This window comes from Cottoperca gobio, chromosome 18 (assembly GCF_900634415.1).
Source record: "Cottoperca gobio chromosome 18, fCotGob3.1, whole genome shotgun sequence".
Taxonomy (NCBI): domain Eukaryota; kingdom Metazoa; phylum Chordata; class Actinopteri; order Perciformes; family Bovichtidae; genus Cottoperca; species Cottoperca gobio.
This window is the reverse complement of record NC_041372.1, coordinates 1,585,731-1,604,335: the sequence shown is the minus strand read 5'-3', so window position 1 is coordinate 1,604,335 and position 18,605 is coordinate 1,585,731. Positions and strand designations below refer to the sequence as shown.

The following is an 18,605-nucleotide window of genomic DNA, read 5'->3' as shown; positions in this document are numbered from 1 at the left end:
CAGCTCCTGGGCGAGGGATGCAGAAACTAGAAAACATTTCTCCCTTTACCCCAGCTGTTTCCAATCTGAAAACATTTTACAGTGCAGACCTGAATGTGGGAGAGTGATGACCTGCGAGAGAGTAAGTGACAGAGTGACAGCAGTGAGCTAGAGAGAGGGAGACGGAGGAAGATGAGGAATGGGGGGAGGGAGGTGAGGAGACAGAAGGTGGAGTTGTGTTGTGCAGGGAGAGATGCAGACAGTTATCTTGAAGTTGTATAGTAGGAATATATATTAAGCACATTTATTTCCTAAGTTTAAGACCAGGAAATGCTTGAAACATGTGCAATATTCCTTTATCGACAAGTGATGGTGTGTGTGCGTGTGTGTGTGTGTGCGTGCGTGCGTGTGGTGAGCCGGTGCAGAAGGCCAACGCTACATTTGGCAGTTGAAGGGTGCTGGCGGTCTGACTGCACTAATGACCTGACACTCCCTTTTGAGCCAGTCAAGACCAGCTGCTTTGGACGTCGACACACATTAAGTGTCAGACTAATATGCTTTCCAGGAGTTTAGGGAATAGTGGATGACAGAGAGAGAGTGCAGTTTAAAATACAGCTGCAATGAGTCCTGAGAAGATAAAGCATGAGCAGCAGTGAAAGTAATTACATAGGCTATGTATTGTTACCAAATCTCTTGCCGTCAGCTAACCTGTCACCATGTCCCTGCGCTGCCTATTGAGCATGCACACATGAACTTAAACTCACCAGGGTCACCTCATTGCTGTTAATGGAGTCAATAATAATGTTAGTCTTTGAATACTTTTCAAAATGTGGAAAGTAAATTAAAAAAGTCCTTAATTTCCAGCTTTTCCCACTCGCTGCTGATTCTTGTCTTGACAACCACACGACTATTCCTCTTCCAACGCCACAATTAGTTTTACTGCAGCGCACTACTGTCGTATCTTCCCTGTGTTAGCATCACTACTGTCGTATCTTTGCTGTGTTAGCATCACTACTGTCGTATCTTCCCTGTGTTAACATCACTACTGTCGTATCTTCCCTGTAGGCTGTTAGCATTAGCCTACTACTGTTGTATCTTCCCTGTATTAGCATTAGGCCCTACTACTGTCATATCTTCCCTGTAGGCTATTAGCTTCACTACTGTCGTATCTTCCCTGTGTTAGCATCACTACTGTCGTATCTTCCCTGTATTAGCATCACTACTGTTGTTTCTTCCCTGTATTAGCATCACTACTGTTGTATCTTCCATGTGTTAGCATCTCTACTGTTGTATCTTCTCTGTATTAGCATCACTACTGTTGCATCTTTGCTGTGTTAGCCTCACTACTGTTGTTTGACGCTGAGCGAGCATCTACTGTTGTTTGACGCTGAGCGAGCATCAACTGTTTGGCTTGATGGAAATGAGGAGCCCATGTTTAATGTTTTATAAGCCTCTGTGGTACTAAACCTACCGGAGAGGCTAGACTCAGGCACTTTGTCACCAGACTTGTTTGCAATTAAAGGTGCAGTTACTTCTTAACTCTTGTTCACAATGAAAAACTTCCGAAACCCTGCAGCAGAACCCATTTGTTGCTGTCCATCATTACGTTCACTTACACTTGAAACACTTGAAACACTCACAAGAAAAGTGCTTAAACAAGGTAAATATAAAGCTTCTAGCAGTTTGTCATTTACAACCAACATAGTTTATGTGAAGGCAGTTGGGTAAGGAAACTACATTCTGCAGTTATATAGAGAAAAGGGAAAAAAACAGAAAGAGGAAAATGTGTCTAGGTTGTCGGGTTAATGTAAAGCTCAAAGCTGGGATATTCTATCAAAAGTTTCCTTTCTAAGCTACTGGGAGAGGCCAGTACTCTCCGTGACATTCAATCATGACCTTTTGACCTCTACTGTCACCCCAACGCCTGGGCAGCCCTGCAGCTACAACAGCAAAACAGTCCGTGACCTTTGGGTTAGTGAAACAGCGAGAAACACGCTATAATGTTCCTTCATAAGACATACTGTGATTTAACCTTGTGAGAAGTGCAGTGGAAACACGTTAAGGCATTTTGCTTATTACTGTTAAATACTCCTGTGGTGGAGCCAAACACGAAACCATGTTTACTGCAGAGTGTTAAACATGTGCAACACAACATCATCAGCATTCTGGGTCTGTGTGAGAGTCTGACTGAACCAAATAAATAAATACATGAATATGAGTGATTTGAAGACAGTCGAGACGTTTTACATTGTAAAAATCTCTGTTTGGAGGAAGATAATATATCTGAGGATCTGTGTGTCCTATGGTCGTCAGGAGATAATGAAAATTATGACAAATCAACATGTTTCTAATGAGTGTTTTGCAGAGAATGGGAACAGTGCAGTATTTTTTAGTCAGTTCTTCTAACTTTAACTTCATACGCCACCAGTCAAACAAACAGATCCAGAGCCCTTCATGGTCTTTGCATGAGGCCCCTCAGCACGTACATTTTTGTTACACCAACTAATGAATCAACTGCTTAAGAGACTGTACCATGCTGTTAATCATAGGCAAGACACATCTTTCTTCTTTAAGCTTTTATTTAGGCCTTTTTGCATCTGCATAAACAGTTTCAGCTCCTACGGTACAGAATGTATTTGTCTACAGTGTATCTCTGCTTAACCACAAAACACTTGCGATATTATTTTGCAAGTACGTAGAGATAAACGGTGGCTCTATTTAAAATGGTGGTCTAACATGAAGTGAGGGAATGCCTCTGAAAGGATTTGAAGCTTGGCTGTATCTGATAGGGAGCCAGAGGAATTAAAAACTCCCATCTGCAGGGTGACATTAATTCCTGCATTCTGCTCATTGTAAATGAGTCAGGATTTTCAATTTGAAGCGATTCGGCAACTAGCTCTAATTAACTTCAGCATGTGGTAATTCTAATTCTTCAGTAATCCCCCTTCCCTTTTTGTCACTTTCTGACACAAGTTCGTATCTATTACACTCGCTATGTTCTTTTCTCCCCCATCAGTCACTTGCTTTCTCTGTGCACAGCCTCGGATGACTTCCTGAGTTGAGAGGAGCCAGAAGTCTGCTTTATATCCCTGTGCCTCTCTGTTGGGAGTCGGGTCGCTTATGTAGCTGAGGGAAGTGAAGTTGGCGTGAAAATTAAAGTTATTTGTTTCGGATGCTATAACCCCAGGGATAAGCCGAGGACTTGTGGGCTGCTGATGTGCGACATATTAGTGGTGTAGCAAGGAACACGACAGGTCTGCGTGTGTGTGTGTGTGTGTGTGTGTGTGTTGGGCGGAGATGTTTGAGTTTGCTGAGGGCAATGACACCAGTACTCTTTGTGCTGCGATGTTGAAAACACCTTCAGATTTAAAGTGGCTTCTGTGAAAGCTAGTAGGCTGATTTGTTTGGGCTTAAAGTGAGCCATAGTTTCCTCCAGAATGTATTCCTCTGGTTCATGTTTTATCTCTTTTTAAAAATCATCAGTACACAAATGACTCCAAACGACCATTTTGTCATGTACTCATATTTTCATTACAGCAAACGGAGAGAATAAAAAATCAATTTCATGCTTGGGGATGTCTTTGTGAAGCCATGTTGTTTTCTCACCTGCAGTGCACCACCATGGGCCCTGCATCTGGAGGATTGCACGCTTTCACCCGTCTCAGGAAGGCCAGGAACGGAGTGGGGTGCTCGGGTACACCGTGGTCTGGCCAGGCCGTGAACTGGAACTGCCTCACCTCTCTCTTCTCACTGGAGCCATTCTGGATTATGGAAGCGGAGAAAGGTTAGTGACCAACACGGCTCACATCAAGCACTTGACAGACAATAAAATCCAAGCGCTCCTTACTTTAAAAAGTGCAAATGTCCTGACGCAGTATGTGGCCAGCTCGACTGTGTCTAGCAATGACACTTGGATGAGGCCGTATGTCTCAGTCGCTCTTGTCGGCCAGTACTGGTCACATTTAACCTACAGTGGAGAGAAACTTCACGTTACAACAAGTCTGGATCAAATCTGACAAATACTTTGATTAGTATTGACCTATTTCTGTAATTAAAAACGATTGAGGTATATTTACTACAAATGCTGATTGCAAAATAAATGTCCCTCATTCCTGCTGACTCGGTTTGATTTCATAATCAATTAAATGGCCTGAGATATTTGTACAGAGCCGACGGAGCTATTAATTGTCCAGACATAATTACAAAGGTAACCACAGTTTCCAATCATATAACAAGCTCAGCTTTATTGCCATTGGAGTGTGCAGCTTTGTTTCCCAGTTAACAGCCAATAAAGAACTGTTCCATTATAGCGTTACTGCTCAGGATCAGGATGGGTGTGTTTGCAGGAAGCACTCTTATATTACAAAGCATATATACAGTGAAACAGACACCTGACAGCATGGAGCTAATTTCATTGGAGAATTATGCATTTTCACAGTTTCTACAATATTTAAAATCAGCCAGAGATCGAAAAGATACTGAGGGCTCTGCAGATTGAGTCAGCACCTCTGTTAACACTGTGCCAGGCTCTTAGGAGAGACGAGTGTGAAGGTCAGTAGTTTATGGAGTCTGTGCAAGCTTTCATGTGCTCAGTCAAACACTGAGAGAGAGAGAGAGAGAGAGAGAGAGAGAGAGAGAGAGAGAGAGAGAGAGAGAGAGAGAGAGAGAGAGAGAGAGAGAGAGAGAGAGCCAAAGCCTTTCGACCATGTCAACCTTAAAGGAGTGGTGAGTGCATACAGCTGCGATTTCACTGTTCTTTTTATCACTGATGGTAACCAATGCCGTAAACAGTGTTGGGCCAATGAAGGGAGCCATGACACTAGTCAACAGAAAGGATTCAGGATGCTTCTGTAACGGCTGTGTTGGTGAGGCGAGTGCATGAACGCGTGGATACATGCGCCTACGAGGTCATATCTTAGTGTTTTTTCGTCAACAATGTTACGTGTCGATATGGTCACAGTTGGTGTTTAAGTCTTCGTTAATAACTTGCTTGACTTCGTTTAGACCCGGTCATTTATTAGGTGTTTCTGTCATTGCATTTGAATCCTGCTACCACAGAGACATACGACTGTGTCTGTGTTTGTGTCTCTTACCCTCGACCGCTCCTCCAGTTTGGTCATCATGACGATGATCGCACTCCTCTGCTCCCAGATCATCCTCCAGAATTCACCAAATGTTTCTGGCAGAGATCCTTGGGTGGCGATGTAGGCGTTCTGCTTCCTGTAGCCATCAATGTAGTTGGCGTTGATGTAGTCACTTCCAGGGATTCCTAAAAGGAGAACATGTTGATGGGAGTTAGACTCAAAAGCAACAAATGCATTAACTTTGTTGTCGAACACGATGCGGAAAAGTCGATAAATGTCACAACATACTGGTGATTGTTGCTTCCTAAGTGTTCCCTCTAGAGGTAACGTCAATCTCTCCCCCACATTCAGATGACATCACATGAGCCGATTTCCTAAAATGAAGTCAGTTAAGCCAACGTCTTCTGTAAGTAATAAATCGAGAAATAGCATAAAACTGTAAGATTGGGAACAGTCGATGAGGATTTGCATTTGCTATCAACAACACTTTTAAATCCACCGTTGTTGTGTCCCTCTCCCATATCTGCTCCTGACTTACAGATAAAGCTTGGTCTGTAAAAGTCTATCACCTCACATGGAGAAAAACAAACCAACAAAAAAAACTAGCAAAACAATTTTCCTCCTCACTCCTCATTCCCTTTGCTTATATTAAATGAAAGGCACAGCAGCCTTTTCGAATCCAGGCGGAAGAGACAGAGCTGACAGCTAGTCAATGCTTCAGGACTGGCAGTTTAGGGGCTTCGTGCACACATGGTCGACCAAGATAAGTCTCATCTGCATGGGCGCCACGTATCAGAGAATCCCCTCACTCCAACTGCTCCCCCTCCCTCCTCTCCCCAAGACTCCCTTTTACTCCCAGGTAGAACAGAAAAAAGGAAAGAAAATATGAACACATTCAAAAACCAGCCCACATAATTTTCCCGTATGTCCCCCGCCCTCTCTGTTGCTGTTGAAGTTGTCCACGCAGCCAGGCGGCTGTACATTTCCATGATGGACAAGGGATAAATGCAATTAAGCCCAGTGCGTTTTCAAATTGAAAAGAAAAAGCAAAGAGAGACATTACTGTGGTTTAATGAGAATGAGGCAAGTTGTTTGCAAATGGATTTTGCCTTTGTGCTTTCCGTCACTCAGGATTTGTATAAATTCTACCATTTTCTACCAATATGCTTATTGCGAAATAAACATTGCTCCAGCGCTGTTCAGTACTAAGCAAATGAATTTTAAAGGACATACAGAAGAATGTTAGTGCAACATGAGGATGTGTAGTGGTGCTATGCATGTTGAGTTGTCACGTGACATCTCACTATCTTAATATCGACGGGCTTGTGACAGCTCCCACTCTAAATATAGATCTATGGAGAAAAGATTGAGCTCTTGCGTAATTTGTTCCAAAAAGAGCAAAGAATTGATGGAGGATCATATTCACAAAAACAGATATATACTAATTGAATCTAGAAACTGTACACTTCTGACAAATGAAGGGAAGACAAAGTTTTAGGGATTAACTTCAGGAACCAGTTTAATCCTGCTAAGCGCATGTTTTGTACGGTCGGGCGACTTGGCAGGAGTAGCCTCGTCAGTCGTTAAAAGTCGAGCGAATTCAGTCATGTCACGACAGTTAAAGTCCACAAATGTGCTGAAGCGTCGGCGGGCCTGTGTTCCAAAGATTCTGCAGATCCATCCTCACATCAACACTTTCTGAGAGGAGCTGTCTTCAAATTCTGATGTCAAATCCCAAATCCCTTTTTATTCAAAGAACTCAATCAAAGTAAACAATAGACTCATCGCTTGCCAAGAGGCTTTAAGCTTGAGAAGGAAGAGAGGAAGTCCCTCATGTCCCCCTGGCTGAGAACTACTCACATGCTACGGCACAAAGGCTTCAATGTGGCTGTGCAGATGTGTTTATACGCCTGGCTAATGGAGTTCCATCAACACTCAAGCTGTGTTGTTTCTGAGAGACTGCAAAAAGGCCTCTTTGACTCTTTATCTATCTGGTTTTGTCACAATAGCCGTTTACTTCTTTGTTTATTTCCCTTCACCCTCCGTTGGAGCAGCTCAATGGAAATGGTTAATTAATAGCAGTGTGTGTGTGTGTGTGTGTGTGTGTGTGTGTTTAATCCAATAAACTGGTGAAGGAGCCAGCACTTAACTGACCATTTCCAAATGGCCTTTCATTGTTTAGAAGTACTGTACAGTGCAACACTTTCTTAACGTGCCAAAGACTTAGAGGACTGAAGTGAACACATCTTGAGTCCTAACAACAACAATAGTAATAAACTTTACGTATATAGCCCTTTTCTTAACTATGTTACAAAGTGCTTTACAAAAGCAAATTAAAACAAAGAGTCCTGTCCCTATAAAGTTACTCTCTTAACACTTTATCTCGTGCGTTGCTTTTTTTTCTAAGATTATTTTTACGTCTGATTTTTAATTAAACGAACGCAAATTATAATGTGCTACACTGTCGAATTATCTTCCACTGTTTTGAAACAAAAAAACAAAACAGGACATGTCTTCATACAGAGTCAGTGTGGGGAATATAAAGGACCAGAGAAACAGACGCTGGTGAAACTCCAGGTGATCTTTTTATCTGGCTTGAAAGCCTCACTCAGCAGTTTAAGAGACAATCGTCCATTTCTAAAGTCATCTCTCTCTTTGCAAGCACCTGAAGCATGGAAGGAAATAAGTAGTCGTGACGTGCTAGTGCAGGGATATCATTTAAAAGTACAGTGTGGTGTGAGAGATACAGCTGTACTGGCTGTCTGCACAATCGATAGAGCAGTGAGGATGGAAGATGCTAGTGGGCGGCGTACCATCAATAGCAGAGAGCAGGACTCTGGAGTGATCGTAGGCAATCACGTTGGCATATCTGTTCTTTGGTTTGTTGACCTCCAGGTTCGAGTGCTCCCAGGTGAACTGCTGACCAGGGTCGATGGACTGTGAAGTAGAAGAACATTTGTTATTACAATGGTTATTATATAATGTTAACATTTACCAGCGCTTCATTGCTGAGATCGAATTCAACACTTTCCTATGAGATGTTTGTGTAAAATCAATATCAGAAAGCTTACTGAAATAAAAGCGCAGTTATATAATGTTTACATGACGAGTGCACGAAGCCTTGTGTGTCTTCACATGCTCAGCAGGCCCTTGTTTTTCCAAGGCTGACTATAAAAGTTACAGCTCTGATGACTTCTGCTGTGTGTGTCCTTTTGTCTCCACGCTGATGAGATATTTGGCTGAAAATATTCTGTGTTAATGTCATGCATAACATTGAGTTTTAGTGCCGCTGTTAGACCTCCTCATGTGTGCAAAACAGTGGTGCAGAAAAGGTTGTAAAATATTTCTCCATCTCTAGTCCGTCTTGCATGAATACTGTTTTCCCTCAAGGTCAAATGATGTTAAAGACTTAAAGAGGAAATACAGGAACATGCGAGCGTTCCTCCTCTGACAGCTGATTTATTTGATCCCACACTTTTATTCTTCTCACTTAATTTAAGTGGAATGTATTCGATCCTCTCGGTGTAGAGAATGTGGAACCTTTTGTGTGCAGAGCTTAAATTAAAAGCAGCATTTCGTGGATGTTAATTTGACTTTAAAAAGTTTAAACTTTTGGGAACTACGTGTCGTCTTTGGCACGAAAGAACAGCTATATACAAATGATTAGATTTACAAAAAGATACATTCAGAATCGGTCACAAAGGAAAAGCTTGTGTTCCAGCGGCTTCCCTCATTTGATTAGGACTTTACGGCACAAACTAGAATCCCACACTTGAGACTAGTTCAACAGAATTTGCTATCCAAGCGCTCGTTCAGCTTGGTAAGGCAAAGATTGATAATGCTCCCTCATCACCGATAAATGAGCTATAAAATATAATATCACAAAGGGAAAATATAAAGACATGAAAGATGGCATTACATTTCACATTACAGGGAAAATATTTTGCTTATGTTTTTTATGACTACAGACGGCTTTTACGAGTTAATCTCCACTGGAAGTAGAAACACAAGAGCACGAGGAAGCATGGAAACTCTCAGACACATTAGTACCCTGACCTTGCTTATAATATAACCAGATGTGAATATGATCATACTGTTATGACTTCTTTAGGGTAATTTATGGGAGCAATAAATGCATAAGCTTAATTATTCATTTTTAATGATGCCCAACTTTATACTCGTGTTATGACCATGGAGGCATTAAGGGGTATTTAAGAGCATACAAGCACAATGTGAATACAATCATATATTTCAGCGAGGAGTTCTTTATCTGCAGAAATCACTTAAAGCATAATAATGGCTGAGCCTGATATTTTATCAAAATATGTTGAAACAGTGGTGGGCTGCAACATTACTCATAATAAAAATCTTTATTTCATTGTGCTCACAAAATTGCTTTCCACTGCTGTGGAATAAGCACGATGAAATTGGAATTCAATGTACTTAAGCTGCAGTAATGATTGGGCAGCTTGGCAGCCGCCCATATGGTGGCCTCATAGGTTTTTGAGTCGCTGCCGGACCCGCACAGAGGAACGGTCGGAGAAACGGGGACCGAGTCTCTCACACAAAACGCCCTGAAAGGACCTTTTGCTCGCGTAGTTTTCATGCTGCGTGAGTTCATCTACGATGCAAAGCCTTTCTGAAGGAAACCCTGTCTGATTGCAGCTCTCAGCTTTAGAGGGCACTTAACATTTGAAGGTCTAATCTCACCAAACATAAACATAACTATCACCTTTTGTTCCATGGTGTTATTCCAGACTGACTAACTGATGAGAAGGTATTAGTAGACTCACTCCCATCAGCATATAGTGTCAGTCTGTGCATTATGTTCATGAAACACACGTGTAGCGCTGCCTTGACTTTAACTCCTATTATTGATACTTTTGGTAAATTGTGTCACACTGACATTTATACTCTGTTTAGTCTTATCGGCCTTTCTCACAGGAGGCATTTTGTACTTGTCATCGCAGGGAAAGCACAGGTAATAACATTAATGAATAACTTTCAAGTGTCTCAGTAAGTCACCAGTGAGCCAGCAGCTCAATAACATGGAACTGGAAATTAAGTGCGGTTATTATTAATGTTATTAATTACTGCAAGACTTAGTGAGGGATTTTAGATTTAACGTTAGTCTGGTGAAGATATTCTGCTAACACTTTATAATATCAATAATACATAAGAATAATTCATTCAAATGTAGTTATTAGTTACTTTACTGTTAACAAACAATGAAATAATAATTCATAAATAATAAATTATATATTGTATCATAGCTAAGACGGCAACAATTATATTCTGATTACATAAGTAAAATGTTAACAGTATATTGTTGCAGACATTAAAACATTTTATATTTTATATTATATAAATATATATATTTATATATATATATATATATATATATATATATATATATATATATATATATATTAAAATATATATATATAATATATATATATATATATATATATTAAAAATATATATATATAAATATATATATATATATTTATAAAACAAAGTATTAGAACTTGTTATAGTTGCAACTTTCTAATAATGATAATAATAATAATAAATAAATAAAGTTAATAGACTTTCCAAAAACCAATGATTAACCAATAACACAGTGTATATCTGATCCATCATCTATGTGATGGTTGTAGATGTATTTAATTTAATTTCTTAAAGGTTTACAAATCGTTTAGTATTAAAACTTAACAATATACAATGTTATGTGTGCAACAATAACATGTTAGAATAACATAAAAGCATTATAGCATTGCTAACTATTAGTTCACATATTTAAATAGCATTTCATTATAAAGTGTTCCTTTATAATACTTTATGCTTTTATGTTGAATTGTCTTGCAAACGTTATCACAGCTGCTTAATCCACATTGGCACTTAAATTACCTCATATTCCTGTGAAAACTTGAGGTTGTCGTTGGCTTTCAAGCGCTCCAGATGATCTGCCAGGTCCATAATTGGGATTTGAGGGTGGCTTGCCATACCTGTCAATCAGATGGACTGAAGGTCAGTCAGCAGTCTTGTAAGAGGGCTTCGCACAAGCATTAGATAAGCAGCATGTGTGTTTAACAGGGGGAATGGAAAAGTGGATCTTGTTAGGCTAGTTTGTTCACTCAAAGCGGTGGCCATGCTCATAAAGAGAATATGGACACAGAAGCCAATGAGAAGTCATCGAGCACACTTGCCCGACTGAGACTCTCCCTATTAAGAGAGAAAACCGTTATTCACACAGAAAGCTGCGGTGGAGGGTTAGCGTGACAGTAACACACAGACACAAACAAACATCTCAAAAGAAAAACGGAAAACATTCAAAATGTTAGGCCAGATGTTGATGTCTGCTTTGAGTGATGACATGTGTTCAGGCTGTCATTTCAAACTCCACCTCCTGTGATGACATAGCATTAAACACCAGATGGATTAGATGGGGATGGAAATACAAGACTAGGCAGAAAAGAAGGGAATTAAAGCTAAAAAAAAACAAATCATGTCAAATGCATAATCGAGACCAACTAACTTGACAAATGGAGGTTACTGGGGTGACTGGACGCACCTGAACCTGCGGAGGAAACGGCCGTGTAATTAAATACATTGCAGATGTCATTAGCAATGTGGCGACTATTTTCTTCACAAACACAAGGTAGAAATGTGACAAGAAGTAGTTAAATGATTGTGTGTATTCTAAATGGCACATCTATTAGTAACAATCATCATGCTAGAAGCTTGGCTGTGCGACCATGCGTACTTCATGGACATAAGAAAGCTTAAGTCTTAGTAGCACAAATCAAAGTTGAGCAACTGCAGGATATTATGTGGCATTTTAACCTGAGGCTGCTGACTTTGTGATACACCACTTGCAGAGTGTGCAGTTAAGTTCCCTTGACTTTGACCATGTAGAATTGACATTGTTGAATATGGGTGGTAGTGGCGGTGTGTCATCTGCATATTTAAGAGCTTAGATGTCAGGAAACAATCACAAGTAGGGTTTGAACACTTCTTTCCATGCTGTCGCAATCCAGCCTGTGGCCGGCCAAACATCTGCAACTTCACAGTTCAGGTGCCATTCTGACACACCAGTTGCACGACAGTCTCTCTCTTCAATGAGGTGATGTTTAATTTTGGTTGCTGGCACAAGTGGGCATTAGCTAATGGAAGCTGTGCCTCGTTTTCCCACCCACTCTCACGTCTCTCTCAAAGACGACGAAGGGTGTTTCTATTGCAGACTGCTACTCTAAATCCATTTCCACCACTGGGGGACAATGAAAGTACCATTTCCAACACTCCGTCGCTCAAGCATCAAGCATCCTTAAGATGAAAATGTCCATTGAGAGGTAAAGAGGTGGAAGAAAGGCTAGGAAAGTAGGGGAGAGAGGTGGTCTAATGTAGAAGCGCTTGAGGACTTGAGAGAAAGTGGTCACGAAGTAGGAAATAATGTTTGGTCCATTTGGAGGGGCGAGAGAGCCAATATGCCGGCTCTCAGAAAGGCTGTTGGGGGAAAAAATGATGGCTTGAGAGGCGAGTGAAATAGTGGGAGGATGGTTGAGATCACTCTGCGCCAAAAGGAAAAATACCCCTCTGCCAGGATGAAACAGCCAGTAATGGTCCTAACATCATTGAAGAGCTTTCATAAATATGCTAAATCTTTTTTTTTCCAAAAATGAGCCTGCAGGGATAATTTATCTTCCTTTCATACGAGCTGACCTGAAAAATATGGCTTTGATATTACAACATTATTGGCAGTGTCTGAACACCTGTCCCCAAAGCAGTCGGTGCCAGAGGAGCTCAAACGGCAGTTAAGTGTGTCTCCTTCGGTCAGGACGGGGGCAAAGATGCATACCTGCTTTCCAGGTGATAAATGGACTGTGACTCCCATCGTTTCCCCAGGCGGGAAAAGGCCACATGACTGAGCCAAGGCATGACCGCTGACCACCGCTCACCTCAGTGCTAAAGGTCAGAGCGAGTAAACACTGGTGTTTGCAGCTTGCTTTCTCGTCCACTGATTCGCAAAGAAATAACACGCAGAGCCATGACACATTGTGTATTTCCCTCACCTTCCACGATGCTGCATCCTGTCTCCTAGCAGCAGGATGCCAACCAAGCAGGACTGCGCTATTCTGAATAAGCATGACAAGCCTTGATGACCTGGATAACCCAGGTGCAGAGGAAGACGACAGCTGCCATGAAACTGTCAAGCTTGCATTTCTGTCTCTTAATTTTCCACTGAGAAGTGTCTCCGGGGAGGAAACTGTCAGTTTTGACCCTCTGTGCCTTCTCTAAGCACCTGTCCGCTGTCAACCTGCAAACTGCTCACTTGTGTTGAGCCAGTCTCACTGCACAGACGATGGGTTCGTATTTAGGCTGTTACAGTGTGAGGCGAAGGAACATGATTTAATATAAAGCTAATTGTGAATATACAGTATTCCTTTAAAGGTGGATTCTGGAGATGTATCTTCTCGTCATAGATCCACGGTCTTGCTCCGGTCCTGTTGCTTATTGGCTGTAGTAGTGTTCTGTGGCTCAGTCCGAGCACTTTGTTTGTTTCCCATTTACAGAGCCAGAGCTGTGTCTTAACACCGGGTTTGTTTTAGCGCACACACAGAACGGACAGCTAATGGACCGTGAGGAGGTATTTTCTGAGTTTGACAAAAAGTATATTGGATTACAATTAGCACGTTTTTTTTTAAGCGAACAATCAGTAGCGTTGGCACCACAATGCACAGTCAGTTGTAAACTGACAGTGAATGAGATGGAGGTCACTGCCGTCATTTGCAATACGTACCAGGCGTTTGGAAGTTGAGGCGCCGCAGCTCTACGGGGTCAGTGGGATGATGCAGAGGCATTTCCTTGCTGTTGGGGAGACTTCCTTTCCTAGCTTCAGATTCTGCTCTTTTTCTGCAGAACAAACGGCAAATTGTAGTTTTTCTCTTTACTGTAAAACCTCAAAGCTTCTCTTGTGGATGAATAAATACTGCAGGCAAATATGTAATTAAAGAGGTGACAGGACTGCATTCTTACAGTACATTAGGCTGCAGGGGGTGGACTAAATAGCATCATCACTTCACAGTATAATGCAATCCAATACAATAGCCCTTAACCAGCAAATGCCGCCTTTACTGAAGCCTAATGTTCACTTCTCAGTGATCGTGTCAGACAGGGTGTCGGTTGAACCCCAAAGTCATTTTGAAGCCGTGGTTAGGGGTGGAGTTTGGATTGTATTACAGTGTTACTGTATTCAGTACAAAGAAACAAGAAGGTATCATTTACTGCAGGGCGATTGTATTGTAGTATTCTTGGTATTTGTTCCACTCTCGTGTTTTTGGGTTATTTTTCTGTATTTCCAATGCAAGATTCATTGTTTGTAGAGAGCATTTGTGCATTGTGACCTCAGACACAAGATGCCGTTTGTCAGTTTAATAGAAAGCAATGTGGTTTCAACACAAAGTCACTGACACGGATCACATTTAGTAGGAATTACAACATATGCACAATAGAAAAGGTGATATGGACGATATGTTTCCATTATGAATTCAAAGTTTCGTAGTCGTAGAAAGTAAAACATCTGTGCTTGGATTTCCCTGTAATTGTCTGCTGACAGCTTTCATTTAAATATCTTATTGCTAACAACGTGTTTAACATGTGTTCGCTTTAATTTAGCACATAGCATGATTTCACGATTGATTTCTATTTGTTTGTATACATACAGTCGAGGGAGAAACAGGGTTTAAAGGGAGTTAGTTGTCCTCTACTTCTCTCTCTTACCTGTCTGGTTTGCTGCTCCATTGGTCAGCAAGGAAAGAAATATCGACACAACATTAGGTGGTAAGACCTTTGGCTTTGTATAATGGAGAATTCCAGAACGGTTGCTTTAGAATAACTGACTTTATAAGAGACAAACGATTACCAATCATATCTGAATGTTTCCTTTACGTGTACGATTAGTGATGCTTCACTTGAGAGATTATGCTCAATTATGCAGACTTGGGGCTCTTTGTTTCATATACTAGTTTCCCAGGTGCATCCAGGGTTTGTACATTGCACATTGTATCTCTGCTGTTTCAAGCAGTTTCAGCTGATTGCTTCTTGTTCAAGCATAAAAAGTCATCTCTTGACTCCTAATTGCTGTGTCTGTCTTTTCCTGCATATAAGCCTGTTACATTTATTGAAATCAAGAATTGAGCACACTCAAGATTAGTGTGCACAACACTTGAGATCATAATTTGAATGTATTTATGAAGCATATACCACATTACAATGCATTTGTACCATTGTTAACCCCTTTTTAATGTGCAGGTGTATTGTGAGTTATGTTTCTGTCGGATGAAGCTGCACATTGTTGTCCCCGTGTCCTCTCAGAGCTCAACACAACATGGTTGTTGCCCTTTGTTTTGACAACGAGGAGAATCCTGTCACATAAAAATTGATCTTGACAAGAGAAATATCTCCTGGTTATGCACTGGATGTTCCCTAACGTGGCGGTGACACTGGCTCGGTAATCAATGTGTAAATCTCCCCCCCCTTCTGTACGCACCGTCTTTGTTCTCTTTCATTTCACCTTATCCAAACCAAACTTGATATGAATGGAATCCTAGGACAATAAGGTGTAAGAGAATAAAGCTGTGCACATAAACCTCTTACATTACACTATTATGTATGTATCAGTATTGGCTCTGTTTCTGCTGACTCTACACTTACTAATCTTACCTTCACACAATTACTTCTTGAGGACTACTGAGAAATTGTGCTTAGGGCTGGACATTTGATTGAATGCACACTGCAGAACATTCTCCTTATGCAAAAGCTGAGAAGAGACATGATAGTGTAGGACGGGAAAGTGTGTGTAAAATATGCGCATGTGTGTATCATGGCAAAGCAGGAGGGCATCATAAGGTCAGAGTCGGGATCTGGAGCTAGTCTCCCTCGTGGAATGGGTAGTAGTAGAAGCGGGAGAGGATTCTGGCCCAGGCCCCGGGGCTGCTCTAAAGCTGCACACACAGTGACATGCAGCAGATAGTCAAAGCTCTGCCCTCCTACGCTTGACTGATGAGCAGTGACAGCACGAGGTCTCGCTACCACTAGGGGGTTTCAGACCCAAAAAAAGCTGTTTTGATTCAGTGTGAACTTGCACTACCCAGAGTGTTTTCCACAGTTTTCCATGTGTGTGTTTGTGCGTGCAGGATGTAGATGGATGTGTCTGATTAACTTTCAGTCAACACACGTGTCTGTGTGAAGGATTGTGGGCGTCTGCATTTGATGCCTGACAGTTTGGGAAGCTGTGTGTTTGCATTTCTGGATATGTAGAGAGAGAAAGTGTGTGTGTGTGTGTGTGTGTGTGTGGGTGTGTGGGTGTGTGGGTGTGTGTGGGTGTGTGTGGGTGGGTCATGGACAGTCTGAGGATCAGTGTGCCTCAGGCTTTAAGTTAAAATCTTACATTTAGTGTATTCTGTGTGCTAATTGACAATTTGGGCATGATAGTGTCATGAATGTTAAATATTTGAATGGTCATCCATAAATACATGACTTTTTAGTTCACATACATAAGTAATATATGTTTACTGTATTAGGAGGTGGATCCCTGTGCATTGGTTTCACTTAGTGGGGACAGCATACACAGTTTTTATATATTTCTTTATGCAGATAATAATTTAAGATCCTCACCTTTTGTAGAGGAGGATAGCAATGACGATGCATATGATGAAGACAACAGCTAGCACAGGGCCCACCACCCAGATGAGGCCTTCCTCCTCGTCGATGATGGGCTGGGGGTCTATGTCGGCTGACACGACCGGGTCAGAGTACGGGCTCGTGGCGTACATGATCTGAGCCGGGAAAACTCTGATAAATATCTTTGAAATATGCTGGTTTGTTTATCACCACATGCTGCTTCTACACACTCGACCTTCTTACTCCATCATTTTATGATAATCTTGAGATTTAGATACAGATATCTTCTTGCCAATGTTTTCTAAACATCCAGAACTGAGTGCTGAGACTTGTGTGAGCTGAAGATATTCAAAGCACTGCTGCCAAACTTCAATTAATTTGCCCTCACTTCAGAGCATATCTAACACGACTTTGACAAAGACGGCATTACCAACAATACAAATTAAAAACCAATTCAAAGTTTTTGCTCTGCAATTTCTGCTAAGCTGCAGTTTGACCAATCAAAATTATCTTCAATATCTCTCCTATACAGGAGCTTTGATTGAACTATTTCACTTTCTACGAGGAGATAAAGAAAACGGTCTTGGGGGAAGAAAATATATGCTTCAGTGGGCAAATTAGAGATTTCCCTCCATTGGCCATTATCGTTTCTCTCTACCTGAACTCGGGGTTAGTGGAGAGAGTGCGGGGCAGCACTGTGGACCCTGCAGCTCATCAAATCCATCATATCACTCCTGCGGCTGCCTAATCATGCAGCTTTGGGTCTTCAGTCCAGACAGACGCATGCACACATACACACTGGCTGCTGCCGCGGAGATAAGGTGGACCGCACGTAGGACGCAATTAAAGAGGAGCACTGTTATCGAGGTATTCTTGCGATCAGCTAAGGTCATAAGGGGTTTCTCTCCCCAAAGCAGCAAGGGTCAGCTTCGCGGGCCAGCTGCAGCTTTAAGTTTTTAAGTCGAAGCCTCACAAGGGCTCAGAGTCACATCTGACCAGAAGCGAATGCCGACCCTCTGCTAAGACGCAGTGGATTTAACCCTCTCTGTCTAATAACGTGTAGAGTTTCCAGCACAAACACCATGAGATCACTAGCACAGAGTATCCCAGAGGCAGACAAGCTCATGTCTGAGGCTGAACTCAAGGAGCACACGTAGATAAAACAGAGATAATACAAGTGTGAGAGAGAAAACTTACATTTTCAGACATCTCCAAAACAGCAAGCACAAAGAAGATGTACTCCTGGCCATTCTGGAGTTGCTTGTTTTCAAAGCCCCTGTAGGTCTTGCCATCTCCCAGAGTGAACTCGCTGGGCAGGTCTTTGAAGTATGCAGCGATGTAGGCTTTGGGTTCTGCCTGCCTCCGGAACCGAAGGCCTCTGCTAGTTTGGTTTATCTCCTTCAGCAGCTACAGTGAGGAGTGAGAGGCAGACGGTTGATAACACTTCCAGCACACATGAAAATCATCCGCACAGACCAAATGTGTCTATCTAGATTCCCGTCTGATTGCCGAGTTGAAAATGCTGATTGCAATAGGCAGAACATTACAGAGAAGATCAATGACTTATTTCATCAGTGTTTTCTGACTACAAAAGACTGAGATTACAATATTGTGTGAATTTCCAGAATATAAAACAGTTGAGGATTAACCAACAGCTTCAAACGGTAAAACTGAGATTTGAGTAACAGCGATATTTATTTTCCAAATAATTTCTTTCCTAAATATGAATGAAAGATATGCACAGAGAGGATAAATTACATTAGGTATAAACAAATGGTTTCTAACTACATTATGCCTTTAAAATGAAAACACGAGTATGATATTGGCAGGAATTTAAAAAGAATGAACACTAACACTCAT

General features: G+C 41.5%; 1 protein-coding gene across 41 annotated transcripts in view; it reads right to left on the bottom strand.

Moving 5' to 3' along the window:
- The window catches only part of LOC115023600 (receptor-type tyrosine-protein phosphatase delta), a 191,153-nt gene that overhangs the window by 8,603 nt on the left and 163,945 nt on the right, over window positions 1–18,605 (bottom strand). For 18 of the 41 annotated variants that reach the window (XM_029454716.1, XM_029454719.1, XM_029454722.1 and 15 more), the window contains 10 exons: window positions 17,943–18,152; window positions 16,740–16,900; window positions 14,844–14,855; window positions 13,864–13,976; window positions 11,602–11,643; window positions 10,974–11,071; window positions 7,877–8,000; window positions 5,073–5,248; window positions 3,827–3,946; window positions 3,586–3,740 (listed from right to left, as the gene is read on the bottom strand). In XM_029454716.1, the coding sequence (XP_029310576.1) occupies window positions 3,586–3,740; window positions 3,827–3,946; window positions 5,073–5,248; window positions 7,877–8,000; window positions 10,974–11,071; window positions 11,602–11,643; window positions 13,864–13,976; window positions 14,844–14,855; window positions 16,740–16,900; window positions 17,943–18,152 (1,211 nt within the window). The remainder of the gene's footprint in view (window positions 1–3,585; window positions 3,741–3,826; window positions 3,947–5,072; window positions 5,249–7,876; window positions 8,001–10,973; window positions 11,072–11,601; window positions 11,644–13,863; window positions 13,977–14,843; window positions 14,856–16,739; window positions 16,901–17,942; window positions 18,153–18,605) is intronic. The other 23 variants (XM_029454732.1, XM_029454733.1, XM_029454734.1 and 20 more) reach the window with 3 other exon arrangements.